The sequence below is a fragment of the Dasypus novemcinctus genome, chromosome 13 (genome assembly GCF_030445035.2).
Source record: "Dasypus novemcinctus isolate mDasNov1 chromosome 13, mDasNov1.1.hap2, whole genome shotgun sequence".
Lineage (NCBI taxonomy): Eukaryota > Metazoa > Chordata > Mammalia > Cingulata > Dasypodidae > Dasypus > Dasypus novemcinctus.
In genome coordinates this window covers 99,283,085-99,301,679 of record NC_080685.1, presented here as the reverse complement: position 1 = coordinate 99,301,679, position 18,595 = coordinate 99,283,085, and the positions used below count along the sequence as shown (strand labels likewise).

Sequence of the window (18,595 nt, the reverse complement as noted above, 5' to 3'; positions counted from 1 at the left end):
TATATGGGAACCTCTTACATTTTTACTGTAACATTTTTTTGATCTATGTATCTTTTTTTAAAAGACAATTAGAAAATTTAAAAATTAAAAAAATTTAATTTAACTCAAGTGCTTCTTTACCCTCCTATAACACTTTTAAAGAACCAAACCCCTTACTAAACTGAATGCCAACAAATACGTACCTTCTCCTTTAGCTCAAATATATTTTGCATGACCTTACATGAATTGCTTAGATAAAAGCTTTTTCTCTCTTCTGGTTTTGTTATTTTAAAGTACAGATGCATTTGAGTCATTTTCTGCTTTTGTTTCATATCCTTAAGATCCAAAACTTCAAAGACAGAATGTCAGCATGCAGTCAATTTGTGACTGAACTCTTGAAGAGACACTGAAGAATTACCTTGTCAATCACCCCAAGGACTCTGAAGGCCTTCAGCTCCTCGGCAGGGCTCCTTAGGTTCCAAGGGGGCCTTGAACTTAGTGATCCTTGAGGCTAATGGAAGATATCAAAGATTACACATCAATCAGGGAGGTACTTGAAGGAAGACCGCCTGCTGAAGCAAATGCCAAGCCAAAGGAAACTAAATTTATCATAAATCGGAGTAGAAAGATGAAAGGAGGAAGTTTCCATTTGCCTATAATATAAAAGTATTAAAATTTTAAAAAAGAAAAGAAAAAATAAACTCAAAAGAGCAAGGAAAAAAAGAAAAAAGTTGCAAATAAATAAACCATGATAACACTGAAAAGAAAATTTTTAAAAGGAAAATTGATGAGCTGCTATAGTTTCTAAAGCAATAATTCAATTCAGAACTGTACAGTTATAATGAAACTTTGTAACAAATGGATAACTAGGCCAATAATCAATCACACCCTTATTTTACCCTAAGCACCTAAAAAGAAATTTAGAAGGGGGAAACCTAGACAACAATGTAATAATGAATAAACACAGGTCATTCTCTCTCATTATGAAAGAACAGGACTTTAATGTTACTTTATAATATAAATATTTTAGGAGGGATTGGCAGATTCAAGTTCACCCAAATGAATTACCAATAATGGTGACAATTTTAGAAAGATCAATAGTAAGTATTAGTAATAATTGATAGGACAAAGAAAATTTTCTTCAAATATCTGAACATCTGTGATATTGAAAAGTCTATTGGGCCAAAAAAAAAAAAAAAAAAACCAAAAAACATCAATGGATACAGGAATGGATATTTCAGCACAACAGACAATAAAACAGTAATCCTAACTACCCATTTTGGTCTTAGTTTTTCTCTATCAGTAAAATAAGATGTTAGAGTAGATAAACTCTAAGGGCCCCTCATTTGGTATTTACAACCAGTAAAGCTGTATTCTTTCTTAGACTAAAATAATGATGGTGTAAAGAATGACAGGAGACACAAAATCATACTATATACTTAAAACAGACTTTTTTGTCATCAAAATCTGTTAGAATACATAGAAAACTTTTTCTCCATGGGTGGAAGATATAATACCCTGATTAATGAAACATCAAGTTTAAGAGTTACTGAGCTTCCATTTTTGGATTTTTCATGTCCTGTACAGACCAGTACTACTAGACAGCAAGCAACTTGAGACAGGATATTTACATATTCATTTCATATTCACATTGCCTAGCATGATGCTAGTGTTCAATTAGTTGGAAGAAAAAAGGGAGAGAGAAAAGGAGGCGGGAAATGAGAACGGGAGGTTGCTAGATAAATTAGGTATCATCTACAACTGGGAAAACCATGACTTACAAAACTGTCTAAAAGCATTAATTCCAATTGCTTTCAATTATTATTATTACTATTTTTGCTTTTAGAGTTAGCAAAACTATACTAACTTCAAAGTACCTGAAGAAGTGATATTTGATAAATCGTATTAAAGACAATTGAGAACGTTGGTGATAGTGGCCACTGGACTGGATAATAACATTTTTTTCAGAATTTATTTAATTTAGATGGTCAGTATATCACACAAATGCTTATTTAACATCTCATTTCATGAGGTGCTATGCTAGTTGTCATGCAAAACAGATATAGCTTTGTCTCCCTAAAAGCTTAAAATCTAGGGAAATTTTAAACAAATAGAAACATTTAGTAAGGTATTTTAATGGTATGCATGTAAACAGAAGAAACATGAACAGCACCTTCCAGCTGATTTATTTATATCATATTATTTCATCTTCATCCCTCTTCTACTCCAAGTGTGGTACTTATAGGAACTATAATTCCCATTTTACAGATAAATAAAGGGAAATTCAAAATGACTGAGCATTTATTTTTCTGTGGTCAGAAAAAGAAGGAGTAAAAGATCCTAGACAAGAGCCCAAACCCCTTATTCCAATGTTTGCAGCTGTCCTACTACACAACAATTTCTCACAACTGGAAATTTATCGCCCCCTATCCTATTTTCAGGAAAAGGTAAGATCTATTCAGGACTTTATCAAAAGTTCTAAGGGAAAAGATCCATTAAATGATAGTTTATTCATTACATTTGTCTCTGAAAATATGGCCAAAGGTTGTCAACATCCCTTCTCAGTCACTAATATCAATGGATCTTTCAGCTGCCAATGAAAACCATCTGTTAATTTCAGCAATTTCAACTATAAAATCTGTTACTGCACCTTTCAACAAATGATGATTGTGTACCCACTATGTGCATGATACTGAAAAGGATATAAATCATAAAAAGATATTCCCTACCCGCAAGAAATCTGCAATCTCTTTGAGGAGATAAGCCAAACAAATGTAAAATTAAGTAGCAATACAACATTATTTTTAAAAATACAGGAAGACACAGTTAAATTAGATGTTAGGATGATACACTGTAATCTCAGAAAGAAGTAAAACAAGAGACGATCTTAGGTACTAGGTAGAAATTTGGTTAAGATACAGATATACAAAGGATGGGAAGGGCACTGGCCTGGTAGGAGAAAATGCTAAAGATGGAGAATATAAAAGAAAATAAAAGTACATTCTTTAGCTCAGTCCATTTTCATAGGCCTCAAATGCCAAGAAGAAAAGTCTAGAACATATTCTCCAGAGTCAAAACAAGTTTTTGTATCAAAAACAACTCAGTGAAAAAACGTAAAGCCACTCCTGCAAAGAAGGTGAAATTGTAATGGAGAAAGACTGAAAAAAAGCAATGTGATCATTAAAGTTCTCCTGCTTTAACCATACTAAAAAAGTTTAAGATCAGAGAAATGAACAAAGAAAGATCATGGAATAAAATCATCAATAAAAAAAGCCTAAATTTCTTATATGCATTTAAACTGAGAAGAACCCTATAGATCTATTCCTTTTTTCAGATGGCATAAAGAAACATGAATCCACAGTTTCAAGTGCTGACAGATGTTAAGAGATCAAGTCCAACATTCTCTTTTTTTTCTTCATATGAGAAAATGAAGAAGCAGCAAGGTTAAGCAATCTGTCCAAGATGATAAAACTGGATAATAGATAAGGAGGAACTTAATCTGAATTATAAAATAATACAATATTATTAAGGAAAACTTCCACCCAATACTATAAAGGTGGGAAGGAAGGAGGACAGTTATTTCTAGGTAATATAGCTGATTTCCTTAATGAAAAAGGTAAGATTTTGTATTTATTAGCTACTGTAGTGGAGAATATCTAGAGAAGCAAGGAGCACTTGTATTCATCTGTATCAGGACTACATAGAGGCGGCAGAGGCAGGAGTAGACAATGATTCAACCATCTTCAAAGTCAGAGATTGCAAATACTTGTCACTCAACTAATCGAGCCCATAGTAGTCATCTCTTTTAATCCCATACTATCCAAACTCTTCTGAATACAGTGTCCTGGCAATCACTAGCAGTAAGTTAGATTTGGTTCACTAGTTTTAAAACTTATTTATATCCTGTTCTACATTCTCTAAAGATTGGGTGAAACTGACCTTTGTTTTTCTATTTGTTTTTTAAGCTGCTGTTCAGCCTGCCTACAATCTCTATTCTTATCAATCTGTTGGTACAGTACTTCTAAAACGTTAATGTGCATGTGTATCACCTAACAAGGACCTTGTTAAAATGGAGATTCTGATTCAGAAAATCTGAAGTGGATGTCTAAGAGTCTGCATTTCTAGTAAGCTCCCAGGTGAGACTGATGCTGCTAGTCTACCAACCACATGTGGAGTAGGTTTAACTACTCATCCTCAAACCTTTACACAGATCACCATTAACTGGGAACAAATAAGGAAGGAAGGGCAAAAAGAAGGCACTACACAAAGAACATATCAAGAACCCACAATCTGAAGCCTGATACCTAACTACACCAGAGTCTCTGAACTTGGCTTCATCCATAGATTTTTTGGCTTTGCTAAGATTTTCTCTGGCAGCCACTAACTCTTAATTCCTAATTTCCTAAGTCTCTGTTAGATCACATTTTAAAACTGACATTTAGGTGCAGTCTTGTCACTGATTTAGAATGCCACTGATTTCCTTTGTGCTTGGGTCATGTCTCATGGATGGTGACTCAATACTCATTTAAAAATACTTTCTGAAGAAAAATTGAAAACTACCAACTAATAATAACAGCAAACAAAACGAACAGGAGGAAATTTTTCAGTAGCATGATAGCAACTATACTCAATCTACAAAATATTCAGGAAAGGTATACATTTTACATATTAATTGTCATTCATACTAGTAATAGCATGACGAAAATGAACTCCAACTTTAGAAACTGCACAATCTTTTATGTCCTAAATTTAGATCATTTACTATCATTCTCTAAATTTCATTAATCTTGAATTTAAAATTCCTACAGCTAAAAATGGCCAAAAAAGCTATTCCAAGTTTTTCCCCAGAGAAATACTCTTTTAATATTAATTCTTAAATCGTCAAATCCATCTACAATTTGTTTAAAACCTGTCTTGTGACTTTTCTTCAAACATAGCTCATTTCCTTTTTATCTGAAACCTGCTCCTTAAATTTCCTTGGAGCCTGTTAGCAATGAAGAAAAGAAAGAAGTGGGAGTGTGCTGTTGTTCCTTTTTGTCCTTTTATTTGAAAAGGATATTAACATTAATAACTGAGAAATTCAGAAGTTTTAAATTTGTCACATGAGAGGCTCCAAAATTCAATAAAGCAGAGCTTAAACCATCCTAGAAAATATGGCGGAAGGGAGTCACAACTTAGGCTGCACCAAAGGGAAAACACTAGTAAACAAAAATTTTAAAAGTCAACAAGAATTTCCTTATTTTCTTAATTAAGCAGGTTAGAAAGAAATATCTGCACATGGGTAAAAGATAGAAATAATATCTTCTTTGCACAGAACTTAAAGAGATAAAGGAGCCTTAGAAATCATTTACAACAATCCTCTCACATTATATTAGTTGAAATTGAAGTCCAAAAATGACTAAAGAAATGAAATAATGAATTCACTAAGCCTATCAAGAATCTCTAGAGGACACATTTAACTTAAATTAACAATTAAAAACAATTAACAATGTGCCACATATAAAGGAGCCTCAATAAGATTAAGTGCCAATTTCTCAATTGGAAACCAAGGAAGGAAGAAAGGCAGTGGGATGACATATTTAAAATGCAGAAAGCAAAAAAATGCCAACAAAGATTTCTATATCCAGCTAAACTATCTTTCAAAACTGAGGTGTGATTAAGATATTCCCAGATAAACAGAAGCTGGGGAGTTCATCACCACTATACTGGCCTATATGAGATGCTAAAGAGTTCTAAAGGTTGAAAGGAAGAGATCATAGAAAATAGGTTGAAGCTGCATAAAGAAATAGATTCCAGCAAAGGTTAACAGCATGGGTAAATATAAATACCAGTACTACTGGATTTTTGGTTTGCAACTCCACTTTTTATTTCCTACAGAATCTAAAAGGTGTTTTTGGACACAATGTGTAAATATGTAATTAGTGATAAGAAGTATTAATACATAGAGGTGGGAGGGATAAGGGGTATAGAAATGGAGTTTATGTATGTATTGAAGTTAAGTTGATATCTAAGTAAACAAGACTGTGACAGATTTAGGATGTTAAATATAAGCCCCACAGTAATTACAAAGAAAGTATTGGAGAATACGCAGGCTCACAAAAAAATTAGAATACAGGTTTCCAGAGGAGTAAGGAAGGGAAAATAGAAGTTAATGCATAATGAGTACAAGATTTCTGACTGGGGAGATGGGAAAGTTCTAGTAATGAAAGATGGTAAGGATACTCCAATATTGTGAATGTGATTAACCCCACTGAATGGTAAGCTTGGGAGCAGTTGAAATGGGAAAGTTTATGTTCCTACGATTATGAATAAAAGGAGCAGAGAAAAACTAAAGAGACAAAACCAAAACAAACAAACAAACAAACAAAAAAACCTATTTTTTTTTTTTTTAAAGACAATGACAATTAAATGGAGCACTTGATTGATTCTGGATGGGCTCTAGCAAGGGAGGTGAAAAGGTCCAGTGGGGTTTTACTGGGACATATGAAAATAGTGTAAAATAGATGGTAAGTTTTACATCAAGGTTAAATATCTTGAACTTGATAAGTGAGCTTAAAATAGTTACATTAAGTGAATATCCTCTTTAGAAAATATACACGGCAGTATTAAGCATTCAAGGAGCATGATGCATACAATCTACACTCAAATGTTCAGAAAATGGATTGAAAGACAGACAAGTGGACAGACAGAATGACACAACAAATGAAGTAAAATGTTACAATTGATATTATATAGGGGCTGGAAGTATTACATATATATGGGAGTTCTCTGTGTGGGGTTCATATATTTTTGTAACTGTCTTGTAAGTTGGAAAGTATTTCAAAATAAAAAGTGAAAAAAAACTATATCAAGTTCAGACAGATATCTTGACAGTATAAATTACTGTCAGGCTGCAGAGGGAGATTAGGGACAGAGAAAGGAACTAAAAAAGGGCCAAGAACAAGAAGTAAAAGCAAGTTCCCTTTTATCCTATATTTGATTATTTGCTTTTTCTTTTTTATTTTTAACATTTATTTATTTATTCATTTATTTCTCCCTGCTCCCTCCATCGTCTGCTCTCTGAGTCCATTCGCTGGGGACTCTTCCGTGTCTGCTTGTCTTCTCATTAGGCACCTCTGGGAACCAATTCTGGGACCCTCTACAGTGGGAGAAAGATGACCATTCTCTTGTGCCACCTCAGCTCCCTGGGCTGCCGCATCCCTTATTATCTATCCTCTGTGTCTCTTTTTGTTGCATCATCTTGCTGTACCAGCTCTCCGCATGGGTCAGCACACCTACGTGGGGCAGCACTCCATGTGGACCAGTTTGCCACACAGGCCAGCTTACCTTCACCAGGAGGCCCCGGGTATCAAACCCTGGACCTCCCATATGGTAGAAGGAAGACAAATTGCTTGAGCTACATTCACGTCTATGCTTTTCTCTCCATCAAAAAGTTTTAAGAAAATTATTGATTAAATTCCAAAGACCAAAATGCTTCAAATATTCTAATTAAAAGTAAACCTGGGTTAGGAAATAGGAAGTTTTAAGGTTTCATATGTATGTAGTTGCTATTTGGTAATAGATGGTGGTAACAGCACAACACTGTGAATGTAATTAACAGCATTGAATTATATTCTGAATGTGATTAAAAGGGAAACTGTTAAGTTGTACATATGTTACCAGAAAAAAATTTTTTTAGTACAAGAAACTACAAAAAAAAAATAGAAAACCTAAAGCTGAGAACCAAAAGAGCAAGAGTGGCTAAAGAAAATACAAAACAAAACAAAAAACATACCTGTGATAAATCATCAAGTTGGGGTTTTCCATAAAGGCTAGAGATACTCTCTGCCCGCATAAGATACTCTGCTGTTCTTCTCTTTACTGCTTCTCGACGGGTAGGGCTTGACTCTCCTAAAAGGAGAAAATACAAACCCAGACATGTGGGAAATAAATTTCTTTTACCCAATCTGAAGACTGTCTCTTATCCTATTTAGTGCTTGCTCACATTTCTAACAGAAAAGAGATTTTCAAAATTGGAACAAACATCAAAGTCATTAATATCAGTGATGTCCAAATATTACTCAAATATTTGGGTCCATATATTTCATGTACCTAAATATTGATAATTGCCAATTTAAACATGTATTGAAAAGTTGATATATTTTACAGGAAAAATCAAATATATAAGAAATGTAGTGTAAAGATCTCTGAATAGAAGACAAAAGACTAGCTCTAGGCCAGACAGTATATAACTGTGCTTATTATTAATCTTCAAACTCAATATATAGGACTAAGTGCAATACATATTTGCTTAAAAATTGACACCGATATGATATGCCATGGACTGTGTAAAAGTACTATCACACTTCAATACAAATATAAAAAATTACATTATTTAGGGTAAATTTGAATTTGCTCTGATTTTCATAAGCATCATGGTTTTTCATTAGCAACACATTATTTTTGACTCACCTTACAACTGAAAACAAGAATGTGATTGAAATCCCTGCACCTATATAGAATGAAATGAAAGTACCCTTTCTGGATCTCGATTTCTAAGTGCCTTCCAAAGAACTTCTCAATACTTCAAAGAAGAGGTGGTTAAGCCCACGGGGTACTGGGCTCCCTCCTCTATAGAACAGGATGATTCTATGCTTTTATCTGTTTTATATACCTGCCTATCACACATCAGGTTTCATCTGAAGAAAGGGTTCCATGGCTGAAAATCAAAAAGTTTAAAAACCACTGTAATATATGATCTCTAAAGTTCCTTTCATAAATATTATTCTACACTACTGATGAGTCATTCTTATCAAAGCAATAATGCATTGTGTTATTACTTTTTAATTTGCCCTATGCATCTTCTGAATAAAGTGAACCAAAAAGGCAAGCATTATACAGTGGAAAGTGTCCTGATTACATTCCAGAAACCCTAGTTATCTGAATCCTGGCTTTGCCTCTCACGGTCATGTGACCTACTATAATTCATCTCAACTCTCTGAACCTCTTCTTCATTCTCTAAAATGGAAATATATACCTCAAATGATTGTGGAGATTAAAGGAGACAAGATACATAAAAGGTACTACACCACAAAGCCAATAACACAGGAAGCACTAAATTGTAAAGTTTTCAGCCTTAGTTTTTCTCACAAAATGAAGTCCTACAAAATAAAGTTTCCTGGCTTGCTGAACTGAAATGACTGAATTTTTAATAAAAGCAGGTATCTCCCTTAAATAAAACTACTAGGAGAAAAATCTCTTCTTATTTCTGCCTACAAGAGCATCTTCTCCCTACTTGTTCTGGGAAATGCCCGTTTCTCCTCCCCCTCATGCTCCTTCAATCCCTCTTCTACCACTGGTTAGACAAGGGTTGGCCCCGTGTCACAAGCTGGGCCAATTATACAACCGCACTCTCCTGGCCACAGTTGGAGAAGGGAGAAAGTGGCTCCTCACAAACGGCCAATCCTCTATTACCGAAGCTGGAAATACAAAGACTAGAAACTGCCAGCGGCCAGTTTCTGCCAATGAGAGAAGAGCAAATTTGATAGAAGGAACGTGATATAGAGAGAAGCACATATGAGACAAAAAAGAAGTCTAGCATTACTAAGACTCTCTGATTTCAAATGACCCTATATTCCTGCCCTTACTGCCTAAGGTACTTTAAATTTGCATTTTATCAATGCAAACCAAAGAATTCTGATTGAAACAGATTTCAAAGAAAACGTGCTACTAAGCTGGCATTGCAATTTTGCTAAAGAATTTTCCTTTCACAACTTTTACATTACTACTCTCTCTTCTCTGCTTTATGAGTAATTCACAAATATAACTGGCCTTGGAAGAAAATAAATTTCTATTGATTTTTAACCCTGAAACAATTTACATTTATTAACTCTCTAATCAACTCCAATTCCTTCAATCTCAATTAAAATGTCAGACTGCCTCCTTCTCTGTCCTTAAAATTTACTTAATTTCTAAACTAAGATTTTAAAGTTTTCTTTAAATTCAGTTGAAAAATGTACATAATCTATGAAAATCACCTAAATAACTATAGCACACTTCAAAGATAAACTGTGCCACATAAATAATAAATAATCAGTATTTCTACCAGTACTTTGTTTTGGGGTTTACTGTTTCTGGACTCTGCTAGTCCCATTATCATTAGCTCCTCTCAATTCATGATGTCTGTTAAACCCTACCCTGATTTTAAACTTTGTATTCATCTTAGGCTTAACTCATAGAAATTGTAGAGACTTCAGTTTTCTAATGCAGTATGTTTAAGCTTTAGTAAGTTTTTTAAAAATTTGCCTCTCAAAAATAATTTGAAATTTTAAAACACGAAGATTACAGAACACCTAATTAAAGCTATGGATAAAGTTAAACCACATTTTGTTATCAAATCACTGTTTTTTAAACTTTTGTTTTTTCTGCTGCTTTCTAGGCAGTCTCCATAGCAACAGAGAAATGAAAACCGGAAGGCAACAGTTAAAATGGACTCCTGCTGGTGGTGATGGTTCTGCTTCCATGGAAACAAAAATAAAGTGATGGAAATACTGGAAGATTTTTAAAATGTAACCTTAAATATACATACCATGACTCTTTCCTTATCAGTCTGTTAAAAGAGGGTCACATTGTAGCACTGATGTGGAGAAAGTGGCCATGGTAGCTGCTGAGGGTAGGGAGAGGGAAGAAGAGATATGATGTGGGGGCATTTCCAGGACTTGGAGTTGTGCTAGGTGGTACTGCAGGGACAGATGCTCGACATTGTATGTCCTGCCATGGCCCACTGGGTGGACTGGGGGAGAGTGTAAACTACAATGTAAACCATTATCCATGTGGTGCAGCAGTGCTCCAAAATGTATTCACCAAATGTAATGAATGTGCCACAACGATGAAAGAGATTGTTAATGTGGGAGGAGTGGGGTGAGGGGATGGGGGGTTATATGAGGACCTCTTATATATTTTTTTAATGTAACATTTTAAAAAACAATAAAAAGAGGAAAAAAAATACAGACACACACACAAAAAAAAGAGGGTCACAAACACTACTGATCAACGACAAAAGCCAAGAATGAAACTACATTTGCAGATGTCAGCTGCTGGATACTAAGGTTTGCAAGTACAAAATTAATCTATAGATTTCCAGAATAATTCTAACTGATCAAATTCTTGACAAATTTGACTGAAAGACCTTAATTGAAAAAAAAATTAGTAATGTATTCTAATCTCCTTGGTTTGTTATCATGCATTCATTAAAAAAAATACAGGGAAGCAGATTTGGTTCAACTGATAAAGAGTGTCCACCTACCATATGGGAGGTCCAGGGTTCAAACCCAGGGCCCCCTGACCCATGTGGTAAGCTGGCCCACCCACAGTGCTGATGTGCCATGCAGGGGTGTCCCCCACGTAGGGGAGCCCCACGTGAAAGGAGTGCATCCCGTAAGGAGCGCCGCCCCGCACGAAAAAAAGAAGTACAGTCTGCCCAGGAGTGGCGCCACACACATGGAGAGCTGACGCAGCAAGACGGTGCAACAAAAAGAGACACAGATTCCAGGAGCTGCCAAAAATGCAAGCAGACACAGAGGAACACAGCAAATGAACACAGAGAGCAGACAACCGGGGGGGGGGGTAATAAATAAATAAATCTTTTTAAAAAAAATTTATACACACACATACCATACAATAATTATTTTTCAAGGTAAATGAGCTATCTGGACTTCGACCTTCAATCCCATATTAGGTCATATGCCTATACATTATTTCTTCAGTAATATATAGGCAATACTTTCCCAAGTGAATACATAGTTTAGTGTGAAAACTTAATGTTAGAGGTTCCCCCTCACCATGTTTGCAATAATTAACAAGCTGTGACTCAGTTCCCCATAATAAGCATTGATGAAAGGCAGACCTCCTCCCCTAAAGGAGCACACCATGGCCTATCCAAAAGCCCAGAATCTTCCCCAAAGGTTGACTGAGTTTTTGTTTGTTTTTGCCTTTTTCAGAAAAGAGTTTAGGTAAGAATAGAGTGAAAAATTAACACATATACAGAATGAAATAAAAGTGGCACTGTTAATTTCTCTTTTGTCTAAGAAGAAAAGTTCCTTAGGTCAGTCAGCTGGTACTTAATTTTGATAGCCAAGGCCTTATCTAATTGCACTGGACACTCTATTTAAAGATAAAGCAGCATTTTCAACGAGCTTCTCTACACTTCTTTTAATCATTCATATAAAGCAAGAATTTCCACTGGGCTTCGGCATTCAAAAGAAAAAAGCTGCCCCCATTATTTACTAGCCTTTATGTCAAAAAGTTCCAGTGCATCTATAAAAGATGCCTTGTGTATATTAGGATTAACATGGATTTCCATATTCCACCTTATCAATTTCTGATCAGGAGGGAAGACGGATATAGGGTGATATACAGAATGAAAAACTATGGCAGAGCTGAGTAGAAATTCCAAAATTGTCACTGAAATTTTCAGAAACATTGGATTACCCCGCATTTCTCAGGGCACCAACTCTGACTTCAGCCACTAAACAGAGTTTTAGAGAAGTTACAATGTACAATAATAGAATCCTGAATTTATAACTTACTCAAAGAAGTCATCATCACTCAGTACACCTGCATTCTATCACATTCTCATTTATAAGAGATATATTGCCTCCCTTCTCTAACTAAGGGAATTAAGGCTCTGGGAAGTAAAATGCCTTTTTTTTTTAATTCATTTTTTAAAAACATTACATTGAAAAAATATGAGGTCCCCATTCACCCCCACCACCCCCACCCCACTACTCCCCCCACAGTAACACTCTCCCCCATCATCATGACACATCCATTGCATTTGGTGAGTACATCTCTGGGCATCGCTATACCTCATGGTCAGTGGTCCACACCATAGCCCACACTCTCCCATGTTCCATCCAGTGGGCCATGGGAGTATCTACAATGTCCGGTAATTGTCCCTGCAGCACTACCCAGGACACCTCCAAGTCCCGAAAATGCCTCCACATCTCATCTCCTCCTCCCATAAAATGCCTTTCTTGGAAGCATAGTTAATATAAGAACATGAACCTAAACCAGGTTTTAAGTCACATATGCAGGGTAATGACCCTTATACTAAGCTACATTTCAATATAAAACAAATTTAAAGTCACTGAATTAGAATTTAATTATTCTATTGTTTCTGAGTAGAATAAGAAAATTCCAAGCACAGCTCAAGTACAGGTGAATTTGAGAACAAAGATGAGAAGAAAATATAAGGAGTTGAGCAAGGAGCCTGACCAACAACACAAGCGAGCAGACTCAGAGAAAGAGACCCATGATTATACACAAACCCGCAGGAAAAAGGGAGCCACAAGGAGGTATGCTTCACACTATGTAAAAGACAACAGGCCTTTTGGAGAAAAACTGGTCTCAAACATCTTTGTTTCCCAACCGTTTCTTTGGAAAACAAAGGTCTTTTCTCATTTACCCATAAAAAAACAAAGAAGCATTTTTACCCATGGAATTAAAGAAAATTAGTTTCACAAACGAGAATAAAAAGCAGTTCTTCCCATTCTTTTATTTTACCTTAAGTCATTTAAGAAAAAAAAAAGACTATGACTAACTTCCTCATCATTTGTTCAACAATGAGAAAGCAATACTGGAAGAACTGATCATGTTAGATTTCAGACAATATGTCTATATATGTACTTTAGAGAAAAATTTAAAGGCTTTTTAAGAGTGTTTGACTATATACTCAATGTTTGCCACATGCACAAAACTTAATCCCCCCATAAGACTTTATTTAGGCCCACCTAATATTTTTATATTTTCCACAATACTCTACAATAGGCTGTGTGTCATTGTATTCTTGGTCAAGCATCCTGGTTTTCATTCACATTTATCACTTTAGAAAGACCATCCAAATCACCCAGAGTTTGCTAGGAGGAGTTTTTGTTTGTTGTTGCCTTTTTCAAAAAAACAACTTTAGTCATATAAAAGAACACTTTTGTTTGAGACAGCCTTGGTGGTATAGCAACGATTTATTACATTTAATGCTGTTTTTTTCTTTTCAGGTAGAGCCTACCATTTCTGCCTTGTGCTAAGTGTTCTGACAACAAAAGGCAACCTTGAGAAGTACAGTAATTTATGGTTCTACACAACTACCACAACTCTGGAGCCATTAACCTTTCCATGTATAACATGAACTGGTCAGTCAGGGAATCTGCCTCATTTGCATTTAACCAACCCGTTACTGATGTTTTTTTCAATACTAAGTATAATATGGCCCTAGAACTGCTAGGCTAGCTTTCAGTTGGCATTACTGATAGTAGAAAAATAAACAAAACTGAAAGCAAGCATAATTAAGGCAATGGCTGGCCATGAATATTATTTTAACTTTTGCTTTTACTAGTCCTTGAGTGACTTTCCACTATTATTACAGGACCTGATAATGATACTTTCATGCTTAGAGATGTCCCAATTATTTCTTTCTCTAATTTACTGCTCTTCTGTAACTTAAAAAGTAGTTACATAAAATGCATGTCAGAGAATGTGTACAATCACTGTGTTCATCATTTGTGTAGCGGAACTTTATACAAAAGGAATTTGGAGGAACAGTCTATAAGTGTCGTAACTAGTCTAAAAAAGAGTCTACATTTTTATTTAAATGTATGAAAAACTGTCATAAGAATACCAATGAGGAAAATATAGCATAGGTATTCTAAGTAATTATAACCAATAGGGAATTAGAATAAAGTCTGCAAACTTTTTATTCTTTCACAATTATAATTCTGAAAGATGGTTTCTTAACAGTTTATAAAAGTACAATATCCACAATGGTCAGGTTACTTTTCAAATGAAACGCACTTTGAAATCACTAAGGACATCAGTAAGTTTCTGGGAAAAAGTAGATTGATATTTTCAGTACTTCATAAGGAAGAAATGATATGCTCAACTTCTGTGTAATCTACACAAGGCTTAAAGTTTAATAAGATTCTGAGCTATAAACTATATAAAACTATGCAACATAAGTAATTAAAAATAATATTTAACTCTTTCTCAAAGCAGCAAATAACCCTCTGAAATAGAAGCAGTTTTCTATTTAGGGATTTTTTTGTTTTACTTGGTTTACTTTAAAATATTCATAGATCTCTACCATTTTTCTAATCAAGGATTTTTTCAGTGATCACAGGGTTTAATCCTCTCATTTTAATGTTTTTAAACTATTATGTCAAAGATACAAAAATGTGGTGATACTGATGACAAAGACCATCTAATAAAAACCCCTTCGAGATCCTCATCTATCTCTGTTTTTGTTGAAGAGCAGCTGTGCCTCACACAGATTCACATGAATGAAAATATTTAGATGAGAAACCACCCACTTAGTTTATTTTCCATATGACTTTCCTGTAATTATTTTGTAAACTGTTCACACAACAATACATAAAAACATCTGCAAAAACAGGTAATTAATGTGTCAAGCCAAACTAATGCATTTTTTATGGTGTCCATGCTTCGTCAACTGTAATTATAACTCTTTTTTAAGCAAATGATAATGTGTTTGTTGCAATGTGCAAGTGGTTATTTTAGATGCTCTGTTTACTGTTCATATAATCTGAATATAAAACTCCACAGCTACTTTACCTCCCCATCAAAGCTCTACCTAGCATTTTGCAGAAGCAGAAAAATGGTTCTCTTTTCCAAGCTATATTTCCAAGTAAACATTTTTGTCATTAAAACATGAAACTATCAACATAAAAGTTGACACCAAAATAGCCAACAATTTCAAGAAGCATATGCTAGAAAATTACTCATCCAGACTTTCTTCCTTCACTTGTAACCCTGATGGAAATAAAGCACTTTATGACACTGAGTTATATTAAGATTCCTGGGTATTAAGAGAAATTTGGAGGTTTCAGTGTTGTTTTTTTATTGCAAAATATCCATTCTGTTTTAAAGCAACTAAATGCAAATATCTTTTACATTAGACAAACAAATGAAGACCAAATCCTGCACAAAATAAATTTTTTCATATTCAATTTATCTTACCTGATTTCTGACTACATGAGATTACAATCATTATTACTATCATACTATACTATATAGTTATTACTATAATAACTATATATCAATAATCATCCCCAGATTATCTTTCCTGAAGACCCAAGGCATATGATCTCTAAAGTTCTCTTTCTAGAGCTAACAAAATCTAAGATCAAGGAAGAAGACACAGCCCTATGACATTTTTCTATTGCCTTTTTTTTTTTTTATTAGAGAAGTGGGTTTACAGAACAATCACGCATAAAAGACAGGATTCCCATACATCACCCCACCATCAACACCTTGCACTGGTGTGGAACATCTGTTACAATGATGATAGCACATTTTTATAATTGTACTATTTTAGGGTTCATTGAGTAGTATGGTTCCTTGGATTTTTTAATTGTTATTCTGTTACCATATATACAATCTAACATTTCCCCTTTTAATCATATTCATATATAGATATATAGAGATAGAGACAGAGATAGATAAAGATAGAGATGGGGATATAATTTCAGCTCTTTTAATTGCATTCACAGTATTGTACTACCATCACTAAAATGTGTTGGTTCCTTCTACCAAAAGCAATTTTTTAAAATATCTATAGTCGCTAACTATAGTGTAGAAAAATATATGGTAATAAAGAACTCTCAAGGAATGAGGTTTACTGTCTGACAACTTTTTTTTTTTAGAGATGGTAAGAACTAGGCTTTATGGGATATCAAGCTTATATAACTTTATTTTGATACAAATCTTTCTAAACTGAGCTTTTCTGTAGTTCAAGAGAACATACCAAAACCAATTTTACCATACTTCTTCTGAATATCAAAGTTCTGTAATATGCTATAGGTGTCTATCTCCATCTTGTTCCAAAAAAAGAACATTAGAAAAGTATCATAGCAAATGACAGGTTCCCAGGTGTTGAGTCTGGGTTTCAGGATGAATGCTTATTTAGGGGAAACTGGGGAAGGAAGTCTGATCAAAATAGAAGAGAGCTCTAGTTCCAAGGGTACTAAAGTAGGAAACACATGGCCAAGACAGGGAAAAGAGACATGATAGAAGTTTATTAAAGCTAGCACTCAAACTCCAGATCAGATTAGCAAAATGTCTCACTACTGAGTTCGATTACTTATGTCGCTACAAATTTATATGTAGCAATACATATATAATTAATGTCCTTTCTAATGGCTGAATTCTATACATTTGTCAAATCTTCAGGAGAAAAAATATATTGATGTCCTTGCTATATCAAACAGGAAGCACTATAAACCTATCTGATATTTTCAGAAGCTACCTTATTAAATACTAGCTCTTTACTACACATTCTTTTAGATTCAAGTTACTCAACACCTCCCCTAGGAAGTCTTCCCTATGGACCTTCTCCTGCCCCCTGGTCAGGAGCCCATTTATATGTATCTACAGAATCATTTCCTCATTCACAAGTACTTATAGAGAATTTCCTATGTAACAGACACTGTGCTAGGAGACACAATAATGAACAAGAAAATGCTTTAACTTCAAGGACATTACAGGTAAGGGAACAAATGTCCATTAATAAAAGATTGCTAAAAAGAATCATGTAAATACAATAAGTACTTGAAGAAAAGAAAACAAAAATAAAAACAATGTGCAACGACAAAGGAAAGCTTTCCTGATCTGAGTAGAGGTGAGGAAAGGCTTCCTTGAGGAAAAGTCATTGAAATTGAGACGAGATGAACAAGGAGTTATCAATTAAAGAAACATAATCAAAACATTACAAACTGACTATAGCACATGTGAAAGTTTAACATGGGAAGGACCTTCCAGGAGGAAAAAGAAGGCCACTACTGCTAAAGAAGAATAAGTGAAGGAGAGTGATTCAGGATAAGCCTGGAGAGGGAGGCAGAAGCACAATCATGCACAGCCTTATAGGCCATAAAAACCCTGGATTTTATCCTAAAAGTAATGGGTTTTATGTAAGAAAGTGGTATGATTAGATTCCATTTTTAAATGGTCACTCACACTGTTGGTAGAGAAAGAAGATTAGAATCAAGCAAGAGCAGAAGAAAGAAGACCAATTATAAAGTTGTCTTAAAGAGACGACAAAATGTGAGACTTCCAGAATGTCAGGGTGGGCAGCTCAGGAAAATCTCCCCCCAGATAAAACTGGACAAAATTACCAAAAACAACCACTCTGGAAATTGATTGGAGATATACAAAAATTGAGAAACATTTGTAAAAACAAAGTGCTGTTATTCAATAAGAGAAGCAAAATCTGTGGCATTTTAAGACTGGGCTTCTCCCACCCATCCCCTAGGACCATGGGTGGTAGACGTGAGGACCAAACATCCTTCCTGCTGCTGCAGGGAGCTGACCTTATTTGGACTCATTGAAAAGCCTCATGCCCAGGGAGCTGAAATCACATAGGAATTATAAAGTATTTTGAGCTCAATAAAAATGAAAACAACATATCAAAATTTATGGGATGCAGCTAAAGCAGCACTTAGAAAGAAATGTATAGGTTTAAATGCCCACATTAAAAAGATGATGATCTCAAATCAATAACCTAAGCTCTTAAGATTAAATATCAAATGAGGAGTAAACTAAACAAAAAGAAAGTGTGTATGTGTGTGTGTGG

The 18,595-nt window shown here is 34.7% G+C and overlaps 1 protein-coding gene across 13 annotated transcripts in view; it reads right to left on the bottom strand.

Moving 5' to 3' along the window:
- Nucleotides 1–18,595, bottom strand: part of RPS6KC1 (ribosomal protein S6 kinase C1) — a 237,492-nt gene that overhangs the window by 85,931 nt on the left and 132,966 nt on the right. For all 13 annotated transcript variants that reach the window (XM_058275189.2, XM_058275192.2, XM_058275198.2 and 10 more), the window contains 2 exons: nt 7,754–7,869; nt 398–490 (listed from right to left, as the gene is read on the bottom strand). In XM_058275189.2, coding sequence (XP_058131172.1) covers nt 398–490; nt 7,754–7,869 — 209 coding nt within the window. The remainder of the gene's footprint in view (nt 1–397; nt 491–7,753; nt 7,870–18,595) is intronic.